General features: G+C 40.4%; 1 protein-coding gene across 1 annotated transcript; it reads right to left on the bottom strand.

Annotated features, from left to right (window-relative positions):
• Positions 1 to 12561: 12561 nt before the first annotated feature.
• On the bottom strand, positions 12562 to 20876 carry LOC139767372 (uncharacterized). Its single transcript, XM_071696699.1, has 5 exons — positions 20798 to 20876; positions 18600 to 18757; positions 15304 to 15449; positions 13841 to 13982; positions 12562 to 12834 (listed from the first exon to the last, which is right to left on the bottom strand). Exons 2-5 carry the CDS (start codon positions 18718 to 18720, stop codon positions 12698 to 12700), a joined length of 546 nt encoding a protein of 181 aa, XP_071552800.1. The 5' UTR covers positions 18721 to 18757; positions 20798 to 20876; the 3' UTR covers positions 12562 to 12697.
• Between the last annotated feature and the right edge of the window lie 1604 nt (positions 20877 to 22480).

A 22480-nucleotide genomic window follows, 5' to 3' on the forward strand; every position in this document is an offset into this window, starting at 1 on the left:
TGATGCAGATTATCTTGGAGGAAAAAGATACACTTAGAAAGTGAAGTTAGGAGACTGAAGAAAAAAAAAGATTAATGACAATGGAAGTATATATATTATGACTATTCCATGACCTCATATGGGTTCTCTGTAGGAACAAGAAAATGGGCTGCTTTTGGAGAATGAACATCTTTGATAAAGTTTTGCATACTCGTTTCTGTTCTTTGATGATGAGTCTTACCGAAGAAATCCTGCTCATGAGGTAACCACTTGGGATTGGTTGTACATATTAACATAACTGATCACCATTCCCTGTGTTTGCATGGTTGCTCCAGGAAGAGGCCACATTCACTCGCATCCATTCTCAAGTTGTTATGTGTAATGCACTGAAACCACCACTTCCTGTCCACAATCACGCCCCCACATACCTTGAAATGACAACCCCCTCCCCCCCGCATGCGCGCTAGGTAGCTCTAGGAAAAGGCAACAAAGGCCACAATCATTCACACTAAGGCTCTAGCTGTCATGTATAATGCACCAAAACCACAGCTCCCTTTCCACATCCAGACTCCACAAAACTTTCCATGGTTTACCCCAGACCCTTCATTGTGGGATAGCATACAGAGGTCAACGTGTCGTCAGCAAACTAAACTAGGACATATGAAGCATCCGTGGTAGACTTTAGGAAGGTCTGTGGGGCTTGGTTTTGGATAAGGTGCTGTGGTTTCTTTGCATTACACATGACTGCTAGAGAATAAACAGTTTCTGCCTTTCTTTTCCTGGTGCTACCTCGCTCAGGCGAGAAACGTCGATCACGTACGAGAAATATATGTCTATACAATAAAACGGAAATAAAACTGATAAATGAGAAGTATCACGGTATATGTAAATTGCATATTGATAGACGGCTAGTAAAACAAGTAATATACAAACAAATACATTTTCAGTATGTCTGAAATAAAAGTTTTTGAAATACTCTTCTGTATGAGGTGACTTGGGAAGCTCTCACCATTGAGCAGCTTGTGTCCTACGGTGGCCTGGGCGTGGCTGTGGCCTAGGTGTGCATACGCCTTGGTGACATGGTAGTGGAAGTGGTCTGCATGGTACCAAGCATAGTACACCACCCCAACTGCACCTCCTATCACCATCACCTGTAATATGGTTACCCCGGCCAACCACCGGGTGTAGGTGATAGGATTGATAGTGCCAGGTACATGGGGTGATAGAAATGTTGCCAGGTATGTGGTATGGTGATAAGTCAGATTCGTAGAGATAATAATGAAGGTATGAATAAAAAAATGTGGTGTATTAATGTGTAAAAAGAAAGAAAAGGAAAAGAAACTATTAGTAATCCTTGGAAGGATGAACAGGTTTGGCTTTATCGGACACATAACTGAAGACACAGTACTTTGATGATAATAAAATAAGAGAAAACAAATAAATGTGAAAGAAAAAATATTAATTAGAACAGTGATGTAAGCACTAATTTTGAGTTTAGGATTTTATCAAGACCGCTGCATATCTGTAGATCTTGAGTGTGAGAGAAATCCACTGCGACTTTTAGTATTCAGTACGATTTATGTTTACCTTATGCACAAGATTTAGATAAGAGATTCCAACTTAAAGCTGCAATAGCACAATTATAGACTGATATTTTTCATGAAATTCCCATAAAAGTAGGTTAATCCCGTGAGCACAATAATGTGACCCATGAACATGAAGGTCTCGGGTCATAAGTCACGCCTTCATACCCAAAAGTTGTGACACGCTTAGGGGTCGTACTGTCGTGCTAGATGCTCATATAATCATGCTAAAGGGGTTGATTTAGGCTAGTTGTACCCAATGGATTAATTTTGAATTAAATGGCGGGTTTGGTGTCATAATATCTGAGTTTATCACATAAGATTTTTAAACACTGATCAGTTTATTGAAGCAAAGTGTAAAATATTCAAATGCTATTATGATTAACTGTTTACTATAAGAAACATGTGGTTTATTGGCTTGGTGCAATTTTGTTATATGTCCAACTGTTATGACTTTATATACAAGGGATGAATCAAGCACCTATAGCCTTTTCTTCTCCATCTTTTGGGAAAGGATACTTACGTGAGGTGGAGTCCGTGAGGTATCATTTTGTAGATTATAACATCTTTATGAATATTAAGAAAATATATGATACATTTATATCAATGTATAATGTTGTTTGGGTGTCAGATAATCGTTCGAAGATGATGTTAACATCCATAAGCAGGTTATTATACTACAAGGAAACAGCAAGTAAAAATATATCCTAATATCTGCTTGTGCCCAGAGTTTTTTCAGGCTCTAAGCATAACTTAGGGTACAAAGTTACAAAAACTGACCTATCAAGTGAAGAAAAACACGAGGGGGAGGAAGGGATCCTCATGTGGACCGTCAGAATCTCTCAAGGCAAGGAATACTGGGGTAAAGACATGATTGAGTGCCTGTAGTAAGATGCAGAGCAATGTGTTGGCTTCTTCTTCGGGCGAGGTAGACCTTACCACGTAGGTAGAGAGTCGTCCATCGGTTGGGCTGGTAGCGTGGCTTGATGCTCCCGCTCCTGGGCTGCTGACACACTCCTGCCACCTGCCCAGGATTATTTGTCAGCCATTATCAGCAGGTATTATTATTATCATAATCATTATTATGGAAAATATCTCTATAAACATGATCAAAAGTATGGTTAGTGGTTAATAAAGTACCTATCTACCAGGGTGTCCAAGAGCAATCTACATACAAGGCCTGCCTCCACATGGTTACGTTGCAAAGTAAAATGTCATTATTTGGCCCTGTTATATCATCGGATGCAATCTTGTCAAAGAACTCACTCAAATGGAGTCCATCCTTTCCCTTGTCAGAGATTGTTTACATCCTTGAAGTTGCTAGTAGTACCTTGGAGAAGGATTCCTTGAAGTTACATGACAATAACAATTAAACAAACAACCAAAATTAACTAAATCTTAATTAATGCATTTTACCTTGTCAAATGATTATGGCAAAATTCCAAGTTCCTCGAGCATTAGTATGATCAATGCATATCAAAAATGTTGATTCTATTCTTATATCTATCTATCTATCTATTCTATTCTATCTACTATCTATTATATATATATATATATATATATATTATATATATATATTTATTATATATATATATATATGTATGTATACGGTGAGTGCTGAGGATTGGCCGACTTGCGTGCATAGTGGCATTGAACAAAGGCAGAGGGGATAATAAAGTGAGTGCTCAAATTTCAGAGGTACACGTTTTGTTGAGTATTCCTGGTGGTAGGTTAATTATATGTGAGGGTATTGATTGAGAGGGTGAAAGGCATGTTACAGAGCATCAGTTTGGGGATAAGAGCAGTGTGGTTTCAGAAGTGGTTGAAAAAGGGGTATGTGTGGATCTGGTGTTTGCTTTGAAGAATGTATGTGAGAAATACTTAGAAAAGCAAAAGGATTTGTTATGTAGCATTTATGGATCTGGAGAAGGCATTGATTGAGTTGATAGAGATGCTCTGAGGAATGTATTAAGGATTATATGGTGTAGTGTGGGAGGCAATATGTTGTTCGAAGCAGTGAAAAGTTTTTATCGAGGATGTAAGGCATGGTGTACGTGTAGGAATGAGAGGAAAAGTGATTGGTTCTGCAGTGAATGTAGGTTTGCGGCAGGGGTGTGTGATGTCTCTGTGGTTGTTTAATTTGTTTATGATGGGGTTGTTAGAGGAGGTGAATTGCATAGAATTTGGGGAAAGAGGGGCAAGTATGAAGTATGTTTGTGGACGAGAGAGCTTGGGAAGTGAGTCAGTTGTTGTTCGATGATGATACAGCGCTGGTGGCTGATTCCTGTGGAGAAACTGCAGAAGCTAGTGACTGAGTTTGGTAAAGTGTGTGTAAGAAGAAGTTAAGAGTAAATGTGAATAAGAGCAAGGTTATTAGGTACATTAGGGTTGAGGGTCAAGTCAATTGGGAGGTAGTTTGAATGGAGAAAAACTGGAGGAAGTAAGTGTTTTAGATATCTGGGAGTGGATCTGGCAGCGGATGGAACCATGGAAGCGGAAGTGGATCATAGGGTGGGGAGGGGGCAAAATTCCTGGGAGCCTTGAAGAATGTGTGGAAGTCGAGAACATTATCTCGGAAAGCAAAAATGGGTATGTTTGAAGGAATAGTGGTTCCAACAATGTTGTATGGTTGCGAGGCGTGGGCTATGGATAGAGTTGTGCGCAGGAGGATGGATGTGCTGAAAATGAGATGTTGGAGGACAATGTGTGGTGTGAGGTGGGTTGATCGAGTAAGTAACGTAAGGGTAAGAGAGATGTGTGGAAATAAAAAGAGCGTGGTTGAGAGAGCAGAAGAGGGTGTTTTGAAATGGTTTGGCCACATGGATGAGTATGAGTGAGGAAAGGTTGACCAAGAGGATTATATGTGTTCGAGTTGGATGGGCGAGGAGACAGTGGGAGACCAAGTTGGAGTGGTGGGAAAGATGGAGTGAAACAGATTTTGTAGTGGAATCGGGGCCTTCTGAACTTGCAGCGAGGGTGAAAGGAGGCAAGGAATAGTAGTGAAATTGGATCGATGTGGTATTACAGGGGTTGACTTGCTGTACAGTGGATTGACCATGGGCATGTGTAGCGTCTGGGGTAATCCATGGAAAGCTGTGTAGGTATGTACATTTGCGTGTGTGGACGTGTATATTTGTATGGTACATGTGTACGGGGGTGGGTTGGGCCATTTCTTTCGTTTTCTGTTTCACTTGCGCTACCTCGCATACGCGGGAGACAGCGACAGAGAAAAAAAAAAAAAAATATATTATTATATATATGTATGAAGGTCTGTGGGGATGAAGGAGCTTGGGAGACGAGTCAGTGTTGTTCGCTGATGATACAGCGCTGGTGGATGATTCATGTGAGATACTGCAGGAGCTGTGTGACTGAGTTTGGTATAAAGTGTGTGGAAGAAGAAGTTAAGAGAAGTAAATGTGAATAAGAGCAAGGTTATTAGGTACAGTAGGGTTTGAGGTCAAGTCAATTGGGTGGTGTAGTTTGAATGGAGAAAAACTGGTGGAAGTGAAGTGTTTTAAGGATATCTGGAGTTGGATCTGTCAGAGGATGGAACCATGGAAGGCGGAAGTGGTTCATAGGGTGGGGGAGGGGGCGAAAATTTTGGAGCCTTGAAATGGTGGAAGTCGAGAAATTATCTCGGAACAGCAAATGGTTTATGTGTGAAGGAATAGTGGTTCCAACAATGTTGTATGGTTGCGAGGCAGTCGGCTATGGAAGGAGGTTGTGCGCAGGAGGATGGATGTGCTGGAAATGTGGATGTTGAGGACTATGTGTGGTGTTGAGGTGGTTTGAGTCGACGTAAGTAACGTAAGGGTAGAGAGATTGTGTGGAATAAAAAGAGCGGTGGTGAGAGTGCAGAAGAGGGTGTTTAGTTTTGAAAATGGATGGGCACATGGAGCAAATGAGTGAGGAAAGATTGACCAAGAGGATTTATGTGTCGGAGGTGGAGGGAAAGAGGAGAAGAGGGAGACCATATTGGAAGGTGGAATGATGGTGTGAAAAGATTTTGTGGTGATCGGGGCCTGAACATGCAGGAGGGTGAAGGAGGGGCAAGGATTGAGTGAATTGGAGCGCTGTGGTATACAGGGGTTGACGTGCTGTCAGGGTTTGAATCAAGGAATGTGAAGCGTTGGGGTAAAACATGGAAGGCTGTGTAGGTATGTATATTTAGCGTGTGTGAGTTGTGTATGGGGTTGGGCCTTTCTTTCGTCTGTTTCCTTGACGCTACCTCGGCAAACTCGGGAGACAGCGACAAAGTATAAAAAAATTACATAATATATATATATTATATATGTTTCAGTGTTGGGCTTTGGACGAGTTGTGTGGAGGAGGGTGGATGTGCTGGAAATGATATGTTTTTGGAGGACAATATGTGGTGTTGAGGTGGTTTGATCGAGTAAGTAATAATCGGGTAAAGAGAGATGGTGATGGTAATAAAGAGTGTGGTTGAGAGAGCAGAAATCCGTGTATTAGAAAATGGTTTGGTCACATGAGAGAGTGAGTGAGAAGATTGACAAAGAGGATATATGTGTCAGGTGGAGGGAACGAGAAGTGGAGACCAAAATTGGTTCGGGAGGATGGAGGGAAAAAAATTTGAGCGATTGGGGCCTGAAAATCGAGGAGGGTGAGAAAAGGTGTGCAAGAATAGAGTGATTGGAATGATGTGGTATAATCGGGATTTAGTAACGTGCTGCTGTCAATGGATTGAACCAGGGACGTGTGAAGCATCTGGGTAAGCCATGGAAAGTTTTGTGGGGCCTGGTTCCTTGTGAAGTTTTGTAGGGCCTGGATGTGAATGGGAGCTGTGGTTTTGGTGCATTACACTTGACAGCTAGATACTGAGTTTGTGAAAAATTGTGGCCTTAGTTGTCTTTTTCTAAAAGTACCTTACACGCGCGGGAGGATGGGGGTACTGTCTGATGTGTGTTGGGGTGGCAATGGAATGGTGATGAAGGCAAGAGCAGGATGAATATATACATGTGTATTTTTGTATATGTCGTGTATGTATACTTGTAATGTATATAGGTATGTATATGTGCGTTGTGTGGGCGTTTCGTTTATGTATATGCATGTGTATGTGGGTGCGTAGGGCATTCTTTCGTTCTGTTTTCCTTGCACTACCTCTGCTAACGAGGGAGACAGAATTTGTGGGAGGAAACATGGCACGCAAATAGTATTTCATAAAAAAACTTGTGCATGACTAGAAATGTTCTCAATGAGTAAACTGTCTGTAAACACTCGCTTGCTCTTTTACCCTGGCTATAGTACAGTGTATTGTGTCCCTGGAGTGAACTTTAGCAACATTGTAGGCTGCTTGTGGAGTGGCCCTGGACAGCAGCTTCTAAAACCATTCCTTTGAGCTGTGTGATTCTTCTCCACTCCTTTTCCTGCCAGTAATAATAGACATTATGATGCAGATTGTCTTGGAGGAAAAAAGGATACACTTAGAAAGTGAAGTTGGATGAATGAAAAGAAAAAAATAGATTAATGACAATGGAAGTATATATATTTTGCACTATTCCATGACCTCATATGGGTGCTCTGTAGGAACAAGAAAATGGGCTGCTTTTGGAGAATGAAACATCTTTGATAAAGTTTTGCATACTCGTTTCTGTTCTTTGATGATGAGTTCTTACGGAAGAAATCTTGCCTCATGAGGTAACCACTTGGGATTGGTTGTACATTTTAAACTAAATGATCACATTCCTGTTTTTGCATGGTTGCTCCAGGAAGAGGCCACATTCACTCGCATCCATTCTCAAGTGTTATGTGTAATGCCACTGAAACCACCACTTCCTGTCCACAATGCACGCCCAACATACCTTGAAATTGACAGCCCACTCCCCCGCGCATGAGCGCTATGGTGCTCTAGGAAAAAGGAACAAATGCCACATGCATTCACACTTAGGCTATAGCTGTCATGTATAATGCACCAAAACCACAGCCTCCATTTTCCACATCCAGACTCCACAAATACTTTCCATGGTTTACCACAGCCTTCATTGTGGGTTAGCATTACAGAGGTCAAGTGATCGTCAGCAACATAAACTAGGACTAGGATGCATCCGTGGTAGACTTTAGGAAGGTCTGTGGGGCATTGGTTTGGATAGGTGCTGTGGTTTCTTTGCATTACACATGTTGCTAGTAGAATAAACAGTTTCTGCCTTTCTTGCCTGGTTGCTTACCTCGGCTCAGGCTGGAGATACGTCGATCACGTATCGAGAAATTATATGTCTATACAATTAAAACGAAAATAAAAAACTGATAACGAGAAGTTTCAGGTATATGTAATTGCATTTTGATAGACGGCTAGTTAATATAACAAGTAATTTACAAACAATTACCTTTTCAGTATGTCTGAAAAATAAATGTTTTTGAAATTCTCTTTCTGTATGAGGTGAATTGGTAAGCTCTCACCATTGAGCTGCTTGGGTCCGACGGTGGCTGGCGTGGCTGTGCATTGGTGTGCTTACGCCTTGTGAAATGGTAGTGGAAGTGTCTGCATGGTACCATGCATTGTTACACCACCCCATACTGTCTACTATCACAATCAACTGTATTTTGGTTACCGGCCAACAACCGGGTGTAGGTGATAAGGGATTGATAGTGCCAGGTACATGGGGTGATAGTAATGTTGCATGTATGTGGTAATGGTGATAAGGTCAGAATACGTAGAGATATAATGAGGATTTGAATAAAAAATGTGGTGTATTAATGTGTAAAAGAAAGGATAAGGAAAAGAAATATTAGTAATCCTTGGAAGGATAACAGGTTTGGCTTTATCGGACACATAACTGAAGACACTTACTTTGATGATTAATAAAAATAAGAGAAAACAAATAAATGTGAAAAGAAAAAAAATATTTAATCACTTAGAACCTGTGAATTAAGCATAATTTTTGAGGTTAGGGATTTTATCAAGGACCGTGCTATTGTAGATCTGAGTGTGAGAGAAATCCACTGCGACTTTTTTAGTATTCAGATTCGTTTTATGTTTACCTATGCACAATGATTTAGATAAGAATTCCAACTTAAAGCTGCAATAGCACAAATTTATAGACTGTCTATTTTCATGAAATTCCATAAAAGTAGGTTCATCCGTGGAGCACTTAATGTGACCCTATGAACACATGAGGTCTCGGGTCATATGGTCAGCATCATACCAAAAGTTGTGACACGTTAGGGGTTCGTAATGTCGTGCTGGATGCTCATATAATCATGCTAAGGGTTTGATTTAGGCTAGTTGTACCCAATGGATTAATTTTGAATTAATGGAGGGTTTGTGTCATAATATCTGAGTTTATCTCATAGATTTTTAACACTGATCGATTATTGAAGCAATGTGTTAATATCAAATGCTATTATGATTAAACTGATTAATATCATATGAAACATGTGGTTTGATTGGCTTGGTGCAATTTTAGTATCTGGTCCACTGTTATGACTTTATTTACAAGGGATGAATCAAGCACCTATAGCCTTTCTTCTCCATTCCTTTTGGAAAGGATTCTTAGTGAGGTGAGTCACGTGAGGTATTTCATTTTGTAAAGATTATCAACATCTTTATGAATTTTAAGTAATATTATTATCATTATATCAATGTATAATTGTTGTTTGGTGACATGATAATCGTCGAAGATGCTGTTAACATCCATAAGCAGTTATTATACACAGGAAACAGCAAGTCAAAATTTTATCCCTTAATATCTGATTGTGCCCAGAGTTTTTCTGCCTAAGCAAACTTAAGGGTACAAAGTTACAAAAACCTGACTACTCAAGTGAAGAAAAACACGGAAGGGGGAGGAGGGACTCCTCATATTGACCTGTCAGAATCTCTCAGGGCAGCGATATTACTGGGGTAAAGACATGATTGAGTGTCCTGTAGTAGATGCAGAGCCATGAGTCTGGCTTCTTCTTCGGAGCGAGGTATAGACCTTACCACCGTATGGTAGAGGAGTGCGCCAATCGTTGGGCTGTTAGCGTGGCTGCTGCTCCCGCCTCTGGGCTGCTGCCACACTCCTGCCCTGCCCGATTATTTGTCAAGGCCATAATCTGGAGGTATTATTATTCATCATAATCATTATATGGAACATATCTCTATAAACATGATCAAAAGTATGGTTAGTGGTAAAAAATGTACCTATCTACCAGGGTGTCCAAGAGCAATATACATACAAGCTCTGCCTCCCATGGTTACGTTGCAATGTAAAAATGTCATATTTGGCCAGTTATATCATCGGATTGCAATCTTTCAAAGACTCCTACAAAGGAGTCCTCCTTTACTGGTCTGAGATTGTATTACAACTTGGTAGTGGCAGTAGTCCATTGGAGGAAGGATTACTTGAAGTTACATGACAATAACAATTACAACAAACAACCAAAATAACATATATCTTAATTTCTAGCTTTAACCTTCAAATGATCATGCAAATTCCAAGTTCTCGAGCATTTGTATGATCAATGCATAATCAAAAATTGATGATTCTATATATCTATCTATCTATTATATATCTAGCTATATCTAATCTATATATATATATATTATATATATATATATATATTAATATGTTATATATATAATATATATATGTATGTTTTTTTTCGGTGAGGTGCATGAGGTTTGGCCGAATGCCGTGCTATAGTGCAAATTGTTTGTAAAAGGAAAAGGGGATAAAAGTGTATTATTACTCTTTTGAGTGCTCAAATTTCAGAGGTACAAGTTTGTTGAGTATTCCTGGTAAATTATATGGGAGGTTATTGATTGTGAGGAGGTGAAGGGCTATGTACAGGAGCATCTGATTGGGAAGAGCAGTGTGGGTTAAGAAGTGGTAGAGGATGTGTGGATCAGTGTTTGCTTTGAAGAATGTCTGTGAGAATACTTAGAAAGCCAAATGGTTTTGTATGTAGAATTTATGGATCTGGAGAAGGCATTTGATAGAGTTGATAGAGATGATTGTGGATTGTATTAAGAATATATGTGTGGGAGGCAAGTTGTTAGAAGCAGTGAAAAGTTTTTTCGAGGGATGTAAGCTTGTGTACGTGTAGGAAGAGAGGGAATAGTGATTGGTTCTCAGTGAATGTAGGTTTGCGGCAGGGTGTTGTGATGTCTTGTGGTTGTTTAATTTGTTTATGGATGGGGTTGTTAGAGAGGTGATGCAAGAATTTGGGAAAGTGGGGCATAGTATGAAGGTCTGTTGGGGATGGAGAGCTTGGGAAGCGAGTCAGCTGTTGTTCGTGATGATACAGCGCTGGTGGCTGATTCATGTGAGAAACTGCAGAAGCTGGTGACTGAGTTTGGTAAAGTGTGTGGAAGAAGAAAGTTAAGAGTAAATGTGAATAAGAGCAAGGTTATTAGGTACAGTAGGGTTGAGGGTCAAGTCAATTGGGAGGTGAGTTTGAATGGAGAAAAACTGGAGGAAGTGAAGTGTTTTAGATATCTGGGAGTGGATCTGTCAGCGGATGGAACCATGGAAGCGGAAGTGGATCATAGGGTGGGGGAGGGGGCGAAAATTTTGGGAGCCTTGAAAAATGTGTGGAAGTCGAGAACATTATCTCGGAAAGCAAAAATGGGTATGTTTGAAGGAATAGTGGTTCCAACAATGTTGTATGGTTGCGAGGCGTGGGCTATGGATAGAGTTGTGCGCAGGAGGATGGATGTGCTGGAAATGAGATGTTTGAGGACAATGTGTGGTGTGAGGTGGTTTGATCGAGTAAGTAACGTAAGGGTAAGAGAGATGTGTGGAAATAAAAAGAGCGTGGTTGAGAGAGCAGAAGAGGGTGTTTTGAAATGGTTTGGGCACATGGAGCAAATGAGTGAGGAAAGATTGACCAAGAGGATATATGTGTCGGAGGTGGAGGGAACGAGGAGAAGAGGGAGACCAAATTGGAGGTGGAAAGATGGAGTGAAAAAGATTTTGTGTGATCGGGGCCTGAACATGCAGGAGGGTGAAAGGAGGGCAAGGAATAGAGTGAATTGGAGCGATGTGGTATACAGGGGTTGACGTGCTGTCAGTGGATTGAATCAAGGCATGTGAAGCGTCTGGGGTAAACCATGGAAAGCTGTGTAGGTATGTATATTTGCGTGTGTGGACGTGTGTATGGGGGTTGGGCCATTTCTTTCGTCTGTTTCCTTGCGCTACCTCGCAAACGCGGGAGACAGCGACAAAGTATAAAAAAAAATATATATATATATATATATATATATAGTTTCAGTGTGGGCTATGGATAGAGTTGTGTGGAGGAGGGTGGATGTGCTGGAAATGATATGTTTGAGGACAATATGTGGTGTGAGGTGGTTTGATCGAGTAAGTAATAATAGGGTAAGAGAGATGTGTGGTAATAAAAAGAGTGTGGTTGAGAGAGCAGAAAACAGTGTATTGAAATGGTTTGGTCACATTGAGAGAGTGAGTGAGGAAAGATTGACAAAGAGGATATATGTGTCAGGTGGAGGGAATGAGAAGTGGGAGACCAAATTGGAGGTGGGAGGATGGAGGGAAAAAAAATTTGAGCGATTGGGGCCTGAACATACAGGAGGGTGAAAGGTGTGCAAGGAATAGAGTGAATTGGAATGATGTGGTATATCGGAGTCAACGTGCTGTCAATGGATTGAACCAGGATGTGTGAAGCATCTGGGGTAATCCATGGAAAGTTTTGTGGGGCCTGGGTGTGAAGTTTTGTAGGGCCTGGATGTGGAAAGGGAGCTGTGGTTTTGGTGCATTACACATGACAGCTAGAGACTGAGTGTGAACAAATGTGGCCTTAGTTGTCTTTTTCTAAAGTTACCTTACACGCGCGGGGGGATGGGGGTACTGTCTGATGTGTGTTGGGGTGGCAATGGGAATGGATGAAGGCAGCAAGGATGAATATATACATGTGTATATATGTATATGTCTGTGTATGTATACTTTGAAATGTATAGGTATGTATATGTGCGTGTGTGGGCGTTTATGTATATGCATGTGTATGTGGGTGTGTTGGGCCATTCTTTTGTCTGTTTCCTGGCACTACCTCGCAAACGTGGGAGACAGAATGTGGGGAGGAAACATGGCACACAAATAGTATTCCATAAAAAACTTGTGTATGACTAGAAATGTTCTCAATGAGGTACAACTGTATGTAAACACTCGCTTGCTCTTTTACCCTGGCTTTAGTCCAGTGGTGTGTCCCTGGAGGTGACCTATAGCAACATTGTAGGCTGCTTGTGGGTGGCCCTGGTCAGCAGCTTTCTTAAACCATTCCATTGCAGCTGTGTGATTCATCTCCACTCCTTTACCTGCCAGTAATAAAGACATTATGATGCAGATTATCTTGGAGGAAAAAGATACACTTAGAAAGTGAAGTTAGGAGACTGAAGAAAAAAAAAGATTAATGACAATGGAAGTATATATATTATGACTATTCCATGACCTCATATGGGTTCTCTGTAGGAACAAGAAAATGGGCTGCTTTTGGAGAATGAACATCTTTGATAAAGTTTTGCATACTCGTTTCTGTTCTTTGATGATGAGTCTTACCGAAGAAATCCTGCTCATGAGGTAACCACTTGGGATTGGTCGTACATATTAACATAACTGATCACCATTCCCTGTGTTTGCATGGTTGCTCCAGGAAGAGGCCACATTCACTCGCATCCATTCTCAAGTTGTTATGTGTAATGCACTGAAACCACCACTTCCTGTCCACAATCACGCCCCACATACCTTGAAATGACAACCCCCTCCCCCCCGCATGCGCGCTAGGTAGCTCTAGGAAAAGGCAACAAAGGCCACAATCATTCACACTAAGGCTCTAGCTGTCATGTATAATGCACCAAAACCACAGCTCCCTTTCCACATCCAGACTCCACAAAACTTTCCATGGTTTACCCCAGACCCTTCATTGTGGGATAGCATACAGAGGTCAACGTGTCGTCAGCAAACTAAACTAGGACATCTGAAGCATCCGTGGTAGACTTTAGGAAGGTCTGTGGGGCTTGGTTTTGGATAAGGTGCTGTGGTTTCTTTGCATTACACATGACTGCTAGAGAATAAACAGTTTCTGCCTTTCTTTTCCTGGTGCTACCTCGCTCAGGCGAGAAACGTCGATCACGTACGAGAAATATGTCTATACAATAAAACGGAAATAAAACTGATAAATGAGAAGTATCACGGTATATGTAAATTGCATATTGATAGACGGCTAGAAAAACAAGTAATATACAAACAAATACATTTTCAGTATGTCTGAAATAAAAGTTTTTGAAATACTCTTCTGTATGAGGTGACTTGGGAAGCTCTCACCATTGAGCAGCTTGTGTCCTACGGTGGCCTGGGCGTGGCTGTGGCCTAGGTGTGCATACGCCTTGGTGACATGGTAGTGGAAGTGGTCTGCATGGTACCAAGCATAGTACACCACCCCAACTGCACCTCCTATCACCATCACCTGTAATATGGTTACCCCGGCCAACCACCGGGTGTAGGTGATAGGATTGATAATGCCAGGTACATGGGGTGATAGAAATGTTGCCAGGTATGTGGTATGGTGATAAGTCAGATTCGTAGAGATAATAATGAAGGTATGAATAAAAAAATGTGGTGTATTAATAAGTGTAAAAAGAAAGAAAAGGAAAAGAAACTTTATTAGTAATCCTTGGAAGGATGAACAGGTTTGGCTTTATCGGACACATAACTGAAGACACAGTACTTTGATGATAATAAAATAAGAGAAAACAAATAGATGTGAAAGAAAAAATATTAATTAGAACAGTGATGTAAGCACTAATTTTGAGTTTAGGATTTTATCAAGACCGCTGCATACCTGTAGATCTTGAGTGTGAGAGAAATCCACTGCGACTTTTAGTATTCAGTACGATTTATGTTTACCTTATGCACAAGATTTAGATAAGAGATTCCAACTTAAAGCTGCAATAGCACAATTATAGACTGATATTTTTCATGAAATTCCCATAAAAGTAGGTTAATCCCGTGAGCACAATAATGTGACCCATGAACATGAAGGTCTCGGGTCATAAGTCACGCCTTCATACCCAAAAGTTGTGACACGCTTAGGGGTCGTACTGTCGTGCTAGATGCTCATATAATCATGCTAAAGGGGTTGATTTAGGCTAGTTGTACCCAATGGATTAATTTTGAATTAAATGGCGGGTTTGGTGTCATAATATCTGAGTTTATCACATAAGATTTTTAACACTGATCAGATTATTGAAGCAAAGTGTAAATATCAAATGCTATTATGATTAACTGATTAATACATATGAAACATGTGGTTTGATTGGCTTGGTGCAATTTTAGTATCTGTCCAACTGTTATGACTTTATATACAAGGGATGAATCAAGCACCTATAGCCTTTTCTTCTCCATCTTTTGGGAAAGGATACTTACGTGAGGTGGAGTCACGTGAGGTATCATTTTGTAAGATTATCAACATCTTTATGAATATTAAGAAAATATATTATACATTATATCAATGTATAATTGTTGTTTGGGTGACATGATAATCGTCGAAGATGCTGTTAACATCCATAAGCAGTTATTATACACAAGGAAACAGCAAGTCAAAAATATATCCCTTAATATCTGCTTGTGCCCAGAGTTTTTTCAGCCTAAGCAAACTTAGGGTACAAAGTTACAAAAACCTGACCTACTCAAGTGAAGAAAAACACGAGGGGGAGGAGGGATCCTCATGTGACCGTCAGAATCTCTCAAGGCAAGCGAATACTGGGGTAAAGACATGATTGAGTGACCTGTAGTAAGATGCAGAGCCATGAGTCTGGCTTCTTCTTCCGGGCGAGGTAGACCTTACCACCGTATGGTAGAGAGTCGTCCCAATCGGTGGGCTGGTAGCGTGGCTGCTGCTCCCGCCTCCTGGGCTGCTGCCACACTCCTGCCCCTGCCCAGATTATTTGTCAAGGCCATAATCAGCAGGTATTATTATTATCATAATCATTATTATGGAAAATATCTCTATAAACATGATCAAAAGTATGGTTAGTGGTAAAAATGTACCTATCTACCAGGGTGTCCAAGAGCAATATACATACAAGGCTCTGCCTCCACATGGTTACGTTGCAAAGTAAAATGTCATATTTGGCCATGTTATATCATCGGATTGCAATCTTGTCAAAGAACTCACTCCAAAGGAGTCCATCCTTTCCCTGTCAGAGATTGTATTACAACCTTGAAGTTGCAGTAGTCCCTTGGAGAAGGATTCCTTGAAGTTACATGACAATAACAATTACAACAAACAACCAAAATAACTAAATCTAATTACTAGCATTAACCTGTCAAATGATAATGCAAATTCCAAGTTCCTCGAGCATTAGTATGATCAATGCATATCAAAAATTGATGATTCTATCTATCTATCTATCTATCTATCTATCTATCTATCTATCTATATATATATATATATATATATATATATATATATATATATATATATATATATATATATATGTATGTATACGGTGAGGTGCCTGAGGATTGGCCGAATGCGTGCATAGTGCCATTGTACAAAGGCAAAGGGGATAAAAGTGAGTGCTCAAATTTCAGAGGTACAAGTTTGTTGAGTATTCCTGGTAAATTATATGGGAGGGTATTGATTGAGAGGGTGAAGGCATGTACAGAGCATCAGATTGGGGAAGAGCAGTGTGGTTTCAGAAGTGGTAGAGGATGTGTGGATCAGGTGTTTGCTTTGAAGAATGTATGTGAGAAATACTTAGAAAAGCAAATGGATTTGTATGTAGCATTTATGGATCTGGAGAAGGCATATGATAGAGTTGATAGAGATGCTCTGTGGAATGTATTAAGAATATATGGTGTGGGAGGCAAGTTGTTAGAAGCAGTGAAAAGTTTTTATCGAGGATGTAAGGCATGTGTACGTGTAGGAAGAGAGGAAAGTGATTGGTTCTCAGTGAATGTAGGTTTGCGGCAGGGGTGTGTGATGTCTCTGTGGTTGTTTAATTTGTTTATGGATGGGGTTGTTAGAGAGGTGAATGCAAGAATTTGGGAAAGAGGGGCAAGTATGAAGTCTGTTGTGGACGAGAGAGCTTGGGAAGTGAGTCAGTTGTTGTTCGCTGATGATACAGCGCTGGTGGCTGATTCATGTGAGAAACTGCAGAAGCTAGTGACTGAGTTTGGTAAAGTGTGTGAAAGAAGGAAGTTAAGAGTAAATGTGAATAAGAGCAAGGTTATTAGGTACATTAGGGTTGAGGGTCAAGTCAATTGGGAGGTAAGTTTGAATGGAGAAAAAGTGGAGGAAGTAAAGTGTTTTAGATATCTGGGAGTGGATCTGGCAGCGGATGGAACCATGGAAGCGGAAGTGGATCATAGGGTGGGGGAGGGGCCAAAATCCTGGGAGCCTTGAAGAATGTGTGGAAGTCGAGAACATTATCTCGGAAAGCAAAAATGGGTATGTTTGAAGGAATAGTGGTTCCAACAATTTTGTATGGTTGCGAGGCGTGGGCTATGGATAGAGTTGTGCGCAGGAGGGTGGATGTGCTGGAAATGAGATGTTTGAGGACAATGTGTGGTGTGAGGTGGTTTGATCGAGTAAGTAACGTAAGGGTAAGAGAGATGTGTGGAAATAAAAAGAGCGTGGTTGAGAGAGCAGAAGAGGGTGTTTTGAAATGGTTTGGCCACATGGAGAGAATGAGTGAGGAAAGGTTGACCAAGAGGATATATGTGTTCGAGTTGGAGGGAACGAGGAGAAGTGGGAGACCAAATTGGAGGTGGAAAGATGGAGTGAAAAAGATTTTGTGTGATCGGGGCCTGAACATGCAGGAGGGTGAAAGGAGGGCAAGGAATAGAGTGAATTGGATCGATGTGGTATACCGGGGTTGACGTGCTGTCAGTGGATTGAATCAGGGCATGTGAAGCGTCTGGGGTAATCCATGGAAAGCTGTGTAGGTATGTACATTTGCGTGTGTGGACGTGTATGTATGTACATGTGTACGGGGGTGGGTTGGGCCATTTCTTTCGTCTGTTTCCTTGCGCTACCTCGCAAACGCGGGAGACAGCGACAGAGAAAAAAAAAAAAAAAAAAAAAATATATATATATATATATATATATATATATATATATATATATATATATATATGTGTGTGTGTGTGTGTGTGTGTGTATGTATATATATATATATATATATATATATATATATATATATATATATATATATATATATATATATATATATATATATTTCATGAAAAAGGCTGCACCTGCTCACATCCAATCTCTAGCTTTAGTCTGTAATGCACCGAGTCCACAGTTTCCTATCCACAACCAGGCCCCACAGATCTTTTCATGGTTTACTATGGACACTTCACATACTCTGGTTCAGTAGATTGACAGCACGTCAACCCCAGTATACCACATCATTCCAATGCACTTTATCCCGTGCACGTCTTTCATCCTTTGGTATGTTCAGGCCCCGATCGCTCAAGATATTTTTTTTTTCTCAATTCCTCCATTTTCAATTTGGTTACCCTTTTCTTTCTGCTCACTCCATTTCTAATACATATATCCTCTTTGTCATCCTTTCCTCACTCATTCTCTCCACATGTCGAAACTTTTTCAACACACTCTTTAGCTCTTCCAACAAGTCTTTTCAGTACCAATCATCTTCCTTACCTTTTCATTATTTACTCAATCAAACCAACTCACCACATATTGTCCTCAAATATTGTATAGTTCCAACACATCCACCCTTTTCCACACAACCGTATCTGAAGCACATACCCCGCATCCATACAGTATTATATATATATATATATATATATATATATATATATATATATATATATATATATATATATATATATATATATATATATAGTCTATATTCATTAATATCTAATGACATTCTTATCTGTTTGTTTTATGTATATATCCTTAGCATGACCATACATACGAAGGCAATGAAATATCCTATCAGCATAACAAGAAATGAACAGGTCTTGATATGATATGGGAGGGGACCTTGACAGTTTATTGGGTATGGCTAAAGCAATTTGATTCAGAATATGAAGTAGAGCTTACCCGGCAAAAGAGGTGTCTGCATTTCCTCCCCAGTTACCACCTCCTTTAAATCGGCTTCAACCTTCCCTTTAGGGCGGTTCTTGGTCAGCCTCTTCCCTAGCTTCACTCCGAGTTTGCCCATTGCTTGTTGTAGCCGTGATTCGCAGGTAAGCGAAAACCTGTCAATGAATAGTTTATGAACTCGCCTCTATTTTCTTTGTTAAATATCGAGGCAAATATCTTATGAATTCCTTACTAACACATCAGATTCTAGGGTAAATCAAATTCATTTTCTTTAGAAACCAACAGCTCTTAGATCTAGAGTCTACCAGTCTGATGTCCCCACTATCGTAGGAGTCTACTAACATATTCAGGAAACCAGTTACCCATTAAGTGATATTGTTGGAGCTGTTTCGTGATCCTCCTACTGAAAATATGCCCCATCTAACATTTTTCTCGCACTGGGTCTTCTGAGTTCTTTCACAGCAAGGCATGGACCCAATGGTATAATACTTCGTGTCTTTCAAGAGTGTAAGCTGGTTTCGAAACTTGCTCGCCTATTTCACCTGTCTAAAACCCAAAGTTCCTCTTCATTCTACTTACCGCCCCAGAACTCTCACCTCTGCCATCTCTAAAGTTACTGAAACGCTTCTGCTCATTTTCTTGAAAGCTTAGAATCTCATTCCCTTCTTTGATATTACCAGTTCGACATGAGGTTCTCCTTTTGTCCTCCTCTTAAGGAATTTTGGCAAATCTTTTTACATAGCCCCAACATATCTACGGCATTTAACAGGGAGTGGCACATGCCTCCCTCTTTTCTATAATGCTGTTTTTTAGTTATTTAAGTTGTTTCAGTACGGTAATCGTTGATGGAGCAACATCTCCCTCTTACCCTATCAACATTGGTGTCCCTCAAGGTTCGGGCCTATCTTCTTTCACCTCTCTGTGCCGATAATTCCACTTTCCTCACTGAAACTCACGTTCTCTTCGTTCCTCACTGAAACTCACTTGTTTACTCTCACTGAACATATTTCTCAAAATGCAAAACTGTGCAGTATCATGTAGTGGGGAAACGTTAATCTGGTTACATTAGACAAAATCAAATCGCCATTGATTCGTCTTTTTTTTATAATGATTATATTTAACTCGATTTCAAATGTTCGGTATGAAATCATTCCATAACCTTGTAATGATATAAATATGTTGGGCATAACCATATAGTCTATTCTATTCGGGTAACTTCACATAATGAACATTGTAGAATCTGCTTCTCAAAGCTGGAGGTGTTGTATAGGTACCACGATTATTTTATGAGCAAGTATTCCATATAAACAGGCCCAGGGATCATGGAGTCATGGTTGCACCACGAGGTGGCTCTTCTAATTTCCTCTTAGCCAGAGTGGAATAAAAAGACCTTTCTACCTAAATTTTCCTACTGTCATCTCTCTTCGACCACAGCTGTCCGTCCGTTGCAGTGTTGCTTCATTCTCTCTCTTCTACAGGATTCTTTTTTTAAGCCACTGTGCTCGTGAGCTGTCTGCATGTGTCCCACATTCCATGAGGTGGAGCCGCTAGGACGTTCTTTTACCCATGATTGTCGGCTGCCATAAAAAGAAAGAAAAAACATGGGAAATGGAACACATGAAGTAAGGTAATAGACAGAAAATCGAACACAGCTAACGGATGACACAACACAATTAGCGGAAGAGACAGTAAATGGGGACGACGCAAGAGATTAGAAAATATCAAAAATAAAGGACATTTACAAATGACAGACAAAAAGCAATATAGAGTGTATATGAGACAACTGGGGTACTGGATATACAGACAATGAACATAACTGACGTAAAAGTCAGTAAAGTTTATTGAACAGGCAAACACAAAGGGTAACGCAACAACAGCAAACAGTTGCTTCTGTGGCAAATGTAGAGGGTAACTTAATGTGAAAAAACAGTTGCAACAACAAATATAGAGGATAACATAACAGTAGCCTCGCCCCCACCACAGGTTACCACCACCGCAGGAACTGCAATCAATACATGCCACGCTACCCTACGCTCCAGCAGAACTTTCCCGACCATTGTAACTCAACAAAATTTATCACTCTTCCCTAACTACACGTTCACCATTCTCCATATGGCGTCTAAAGAGACCTGGGAAATAGATGGGAGCGCTAAAACATAACGCACGAGTGTCAAAATGAAATAGAGATCGCTTACCTATATACGAGAGAGGAAGCAGGAGCGCCTAGGGCGCCGACTGGAGTACGAGTGCGTGTTCCACAGCGTGTAGTTCTGGTTGCCATGTGCACACCTTCCCCCGCCTCAATAACTTTAACCCTTCTATACCCCTGCCCTTAGCCCTCCTCTGCCGTAAAACATACATGGTGTAGTGGTTGGTGTTACTGACCATGAATCAGCACGGGCCAGCCCAGGGTCGGACCCGCGTGGATTTCCGTAAGGTAACAATTCGCGTCCCTGATCGTGACACAATCACGGGCCTGCCAGGGTCGAGTGCATAAATTCGAATCCTGGTTGCTGAAGTTGGTGCACAGTCAATCCAGCTGTTCATCCAACCCAAAGGGTTCGTCGATAACATGGTACCTGGCTCAGGCTAGGGTATATATACGGTTTTAATAAAATGACCTTGATTAGGGTCCCATTTGTCTGTACTATGTCAGCTAACATAAGAAAATCGGCCCACACTCTATCCAGGTGTTCATCCTCCTTTCGGGGCTGGTCGATGAGTTCCTGATTTAGGTTGGTGTGTGTTGTGTGTGCATACAAACATGGCAGTAAAAACATATGTATACAAGGTCAACAGACGGGGCAACACGAGTGTAAAACTCTCCACGTAATACATAAATATTGATCACGCATTTTACAAGGGAATGAGTATGTTTCGACTGTATATGAGCTGACAATGCTGTAAAACACACACACACACAAACAGGCATTAGGTGACAGGCAGCCACTGAACGGAGGTACAACCCGCTTGGGGAACAGAAAATTGTGACGACACAGTGATCCAATACCACAGTGGCTGTCAAATTACCGGAATTCCACGGCTCAGGGTGCTATCTTTTCTTTCTGCCCCATATAAACGTGGGTTCCTTGCTTTCTAATCACGAACACACACTGTACCATGTAAGATATAACATTTGACAGCATACCTCATATGAATACTCAACTAAATTTTCCCGCTGTGAGCCCTTACCCGCTAGTCCTGCCTGATGGTAAGATCTTGGCACAGGTAAAATTCAAAAGAGTGCAGAACTCTATCCATATACTGTACTAATAAGTAATTACACGCTGTCAGACCTCGTGGTATCTTCAAGTGTGTATTTTCAGTAATAATTGAATCAAGTGGATTAAGATAAGGAATAACCCGAACATTATGTAATGTTTCTAAAGTTTGTCATATGTAAGCACTCATTGATATGACTGTGTATTGAATTTTCAACTTGGAATCTTGAATGAAAGCTAATGAGCATTCTAAAAGACAATTAAAAACGTTCAGTGCGACATTCTATTACCTTACCACACCAATTTTTTTTTCTTCTGATACTTGATCGCCGTTTCCTTCGTTAGAGAAATTCTTTACCCCGTTTTTCAATAATCAATGTAATTTTTATAATAAGATTAGATATCTTACGCTTAATCCGAAAAGTTTGCTTATTTTGGCAGCACGTTGTGCACACATATGTAGTCAAAGATTCGTGGTGTATGTCAAATCATATAATTTGTATTATGATAGTTTGCCATTTTCTTGACCATTAAAGACGCGAGTTGTTAGATAGGAGAATTATACATTTTTTTTCAAATTGATTCATTTATACAAGTATACTGATCTTATTGCAAGAATTGGAATTTCACGATATTACAATTCTTAATCAGTTAATC

Source organism: Panulirus ornatus, chromosome 59 (assembly GCF_036320965.1).
Source record: "Panulirus ornatus isolate Po-2019 chromosome 59, ASM3632096v1, whole genome shotgun sequence".
NCBI classification, from domain to species: domain Eukaryota; kingdom Metazoa; phylum Arthropoda; class Malacostraca; order Decapoda; family Palinuridae; genus Panulirus; species Panulirus ornatus.

What these genes read in the sequence shown, in the direction of transcription:
- LOC139767372 (XM_071696699.1), bottom strand. Translation starts at nt 18,720, where the DNA reads ATGGGCAAACTCGGAGTGAAGCTAGGGAAGAGGCTGACCAAGAACCGC. An exon ending in GCAGACACCTCTTTTGCCGG is followed by an intron (nt 15,450 to 18,599) that starts GTAAGCTCTACT and finishes TAATCTGGGCAG; the next exon opens with GGGCAGGAGTGTGGCAGCAG. An exon ending in AGGACACAAGCTGCTCAATG is followed by an intron (nt 12,835 to 13,840) that starts GTGAGAGCTTCC and finishes TATTACTGGCAG; the next exon opens with GTAAAGGAGTGGAGATGAAT.